At 33.3% G+C, this 4,726-nt stretch overlaps 1 protein-coding gene across 1 annotated transcript; it reads right to left on the minus strand.

The window, feature by feature from the left end:
* Positions 1–385: 385 nt before the first annotated feature.
* Positions 386–4,433, minus strand: LOC127718825 (peptidyl-prolyl cis-trans isomerase FKBP14-like). The gene is made up of 4 exons (XM_052224900.1): positions 4,070–4,433; positions 2,839–2,984; positions 1,527–1,657; positions 386–813 (listed from the first exon to the last, which is right to left on the minus strand). The coding sequence occupies exons 1-4, from the start codon at positions 4,339–4,341 to the stop codon at positions 655–657; spliced, it is 708 nt and encodes a 235-aa protein (XP_052080860.1). The 5' UTR covers positions 4,342–4,433; the 3' UTR covers positions 386–654.
* Between the last annotated feature and the right edge of the window lie 293 nt (positions 4,434–4,726).

Genomic DNA, 4,726 nt, shown 5'->3' on the forward strand with positions numbered 1-4,726 from the left:
GTTATGTTTACAGACCAACCTTATGTGTAATTTACTCAAATTTTGGAAGAAAAAAATATAATTTACAAGGGTGCAATTTTTTCAATTTTTTTACATCGGATATGATTTTTTTATTAGACACCCAACTCGGGATGATTGTGACCAAATCTTATTTCAATTAGCTTTGTAATATCTGAAGAAATTGATTATGAAAATAGTTACGATGGAAAATGGATCACAAGTGAGGATTAAAGCTCAAACTGGCCCTACGAACCATGTGAGCTGAAATGAGGGTTGATAAGTGACATTATCCTAGTACTGTACATATGTATTGTAAATCTTTGATTCTTACACGATCATAATAATTTTATTCTCAAAATGGATAATGGGATATTATTATCAATCATTTCAATGCTACAAACTATTTACTATGTCATGCATACAACATGCTGTTAATGACAAATCTTACAAGACACAACCACAATTATACACAGGCAAAACTCTCTCTCTCTCTCTCTCTCTCTCTCTCTCTCTCTCTCTCTCTCTCTTACTCGAAACTTTTTTTTACAACACAGCAACCTTTTGGTTTTATTACAGATGTTTTGGTGAAACTAGCACATATAAGCGAAATGGGAAATAAGTAAAAATGAATCCAGTTTAACGATTTACATCATGCTAAAGCTCGTCATGTTTAGGTCCACTAAATTCTTCTTTAGATATCTGACCGTCTTTATCTTTATCTTCATGAAGAAATATATTGTCAAGAACCTTTTGATGTTCTTCTGATTCTGCTTCTATTTTTTCTTCAGAGTGTTTTATTAAGAATTCTGATACCTAAAACATTATGTCTAATTAGTAATGGATGCTTCAATCGAAAATTTACAGTTTATGAATCTCTCTAAAAAGGTAAAAAGTGTTCCGCAGTATCATAAATTATGTCAAAAGGAAGCAATAATTGTTGATCGGATCTTAAATACCCATACAGTTATCCTACATCTTCTCATGTCCGGCATATGTTCTATACATGTATGTCATTCTAGCCAATTAAACTATAGCCACAACATAAGGCAACCCGTCAGTACTTATATTTGTGAAGTAATTATTCCAAGATGACGTGAGTATCGAATTAAACTAATAGCTCGCACCGTGATGCGAAGAAAAAAAAAACTTAAACTAAGGCTGAAACGCCGTGAAGCAAAATTGACCTTACAAAAGTTTGATAACGCTATAAAGGAACAAAACAATCCAATTCATAAATTTATAGATAATAAAAAAGCAAATTTTGTACGTTTTGTATGTGACAGATTGTTGTCAATATAATGGAATTCTATGCGACTGTCATACAAGTGAGAGATTTAGCTAACTACAAAACCAGGTTTAATCCACCATTTTGTACGTGAGGAAATGCCTGTACCAAGTCAGGAATATGACAGTTGTTTTCCATTCGTTTGATGTGTTTGAGCTTTTGATTTTGCCATTTGATAAAGGACTTTCCGTTTTGAATTTTCCTTGGAGTTTTGCTATTTTATACTTTTTACTGAACTGACCTCTTTTCTAGAAATGAATCCGTCCTTGTCTGCATCTATTTCCGTGAATACGTTGGTGGGTTTAGGTCCGTCATCTATCTTGACAAGCTCACATTCAAATATTAAGGTAGAAGATGGAGGAATTCGCTCACCTGAAAATTTGAAGATAGAAAATAATCTTGCATCAAATATGAATGTTTAATAATGTGAAGCAGATATGCGATTACTAACTCAAAATAAACAAATACTCGGCAGTGAGTGAGTTTCTCTGGGTTTAATTTACATTGTACAGATCAACAGCTTAGGTATCAGAAATCTTTTTTCAAAGTTTATAATATTAAAGATCACGGAAACGTGATATGAATTGTTTAACTTGTTAATGTTAACTTTTCCTAAAGGAGATTGTGTCTCAGTTTCTGTAAAAGTTCACTTGCTATTAAAGAGAATTTGAAGTGTTTTCTCTCAAAATTTCGTTAGTACTAAATAAAAAAAGATGATGCTTTCTGTATTCTTTCTACATTTAAGAGTGAATGGAAATAGCGACAATGAGATTTGATGACAGCGTGAGCAATTAGATCAATTGACATCATCCCATCGAAATTTTACGGACGCCATCATTGGTTGACCGTTATGGAATATCTGTTTCTCAGATGACGACGGATACGTTCCAATTGTAGTAACTACAATCCCGTCCCCTTTTCCCCCAATGTGACCTACCGAATTAGACTTATCACCGGGTTTGTACTTCCATGAGCAACACGTCTGGACAAGTGGAGCAGGATCTGCTTACCCTTCCGGAGAATCTGAGATCACCCCCAGTTTTTTTGTGGGGTTCGTATTGCTCAGTCTTTAGTTTTCTATGTTGTGTTTTGTGTACTATTGTTTGTCTGTTGGTCTTTTTCTTTTTTAGCCATGGCGTTGTCAGTTTTTTTTCGACTTATGAGTTCGAATGTCCCTTTGGTATCTTTCGCCTCTCTTTTTATACTCTCTACAACTGCTTGAAGTACCTAGCTGCACCTATATCACCGTACGCTAGTTGTGAAGGAACTGTTAATGTTTGTTTTATTGGCATTACCTGCACCTATATCACCGTACTCTAGGTGTGAAGGAATTGTTAATGTTTGTTTTATTGGCATTACCTGCACCTATATCACCGTACTCTAGGTGTGAAGGAATTGTTAATGTTTGTTTTATTGGCATTACCTGCACCTATATCACCGTACTCTATAGGTGTGAAGGAACTGTTAATGTTTGTTTTATTGGCATTACCTGCACCTATATCACCGTACTCTAGGTGTGAAGGAATTGTTAATGTTTGTTTTATTGGCATTACCTGCACCTATATCACCATACGCTAGGTGTGGAGGAACTGTTAACTTTCTCTTTTCGCCAACACACATATCTAGCATTCCTCTTTCCCATCCTTGGATGACCTGACCAACACCCAGTTGAAAAGAAAACTCTTGATTGTGGTCATCCCTGCAAACGGAATGTAATTACAAGTTTAATGATTGGTTTTATGAACATCCAAGATACAGACAATTAAATTTATACTTTATACGATTTGAAGTCGCAATAAAGTGATGCCGTTTTTATTCAGTGCACATATAATTTGTGTAAACACGTGCTGTATTTATTTTTCCTTTTTTGGTCCAGGATGTTTATTATAAAATTGCAACATTTACTAGAATGTCTTTCATTATTAGTGAATTTATCTTTTCTTAAACTTCTCAGTTTTAAGTTTTACTTCAGTATTCTTTTTTATTTCCATTTGTAAAATGGAGTTTATTTACTGGTTGTAATTTGTATCTTTCTACAGAGCATAGTTTTTCAAACTTGCATTTTCTAATTTATCAGATTTCATGATTAATCAAAATGCAAATAAAACTAAAACTGTTTTCAATGACAAGTGAAGATGAATTACTTTTAAGAAGCCGATTTTCAATGACAAATACGTAATTCAAATTCGTAGAAATGTTTAAGGTTGCAAATACATATGATTTAATATTTCCTTTGTACAGAAATTACATTTTAGTTGATCTAAATCGATCAAAGTACTCAATCCCACTGAATAATATAAATAATGTTTATATATGAAACAACAGGTGTCGAATATTATAGCAATGTAAATCCTCTACATCACCAAGTTACGATCGCCTATTCCAATAAAAAGTTCTGAATAATAAAGTACTAAATCATTAAAATAAACGTAATAAAGCATACGTCAATTTCTACAATGATGATGTGTGTTATCAGAATTCTTATAATGGTGTGTTGGAGAGAGAGAGAGAGAGAGAGAGAGAGAGAGAGAGAGAGAGAGAGAGAGAGAGAGAGAGAGATGTACTCATTCTAGTCCCATCTTATGTATTGCGTACTCAGTATACCATTCGCTCATTGATATAGTCCACCAATAACTTAATCCCGATACTCATTTTTATTACTATTAGGCAAAACATTTTTTTTTTTTTTGGTTTGTTTTTAGGGGGAGGGTATGATGTTTGATTGCATATTCGAGAACCTCACAGGCAATATATCTAAGTTAAGGAAAGAAAGATTTAACTTACGTCGATTCAAACTTTGTACCGTTTTCCAGAAATCCTGTATATTTCATGCTAAGGACATCTAGCCGCTGTGATTTTCTGGAGTCTTTGTCGCATCCTTTCTCCGGTATGCTCACAACTTCAATTTTCAAGTCTGGTTTCTCTTCTGGATCTTTTGATTCCTTGACTTCTTGGTCCTTTTTGGTTACCTCTTCATTCTTTGATTCGCTTGCCTCCACGGAAAAACAAACGATAGTAGAGACAAGAAGACATAAGAATACAGAGATTTTAACCATATTGAAATATAAGTGTTCTATATGAGAAGGCACTTTCTTATTATAACTTTTTTGTAGTATATTCAACGTGGCAAATTCATATTTGTAATGTATTACCTAAGGCAATCATATGTCATTTACCTCTAGAGAAAAATGATTGGTCAATTAAAAGAAGATTAAGACAGTATTTATAGTAACAGAACACGTGGTGACATTGCCGGTTTATTTTGTAAATCTTGATGCAAAACTCAATAGGATTTCGCTTATTATAATTCGAATCAATAAGGTCAATATTTTTTATAATCGCACAGTGACTTTGGTTTTAAAAGACTACTGAGAAAAATAATTACAAAATCTCATGTTATTACAGTTGTTGCAATATACGTTTAAAATTATTTGTTAAAAA

The sequence above is a fragment of the Mytilus californianus genome, unplaced genomic scaffold, assembly GCF_021869535.1.
Source record: "Mytilus californianus isolate M0D057914Y unplaced genomic scaffold, xbMytCali1.0.p SCAF_10, whole genome shotgun sequence".
Taxonomy (NCBI): Eukaryota; Metazoa; Mollusca; class Bivalvia; order Mytilida; family Mytilidae; genus Mytilus; species Mytilus californianus.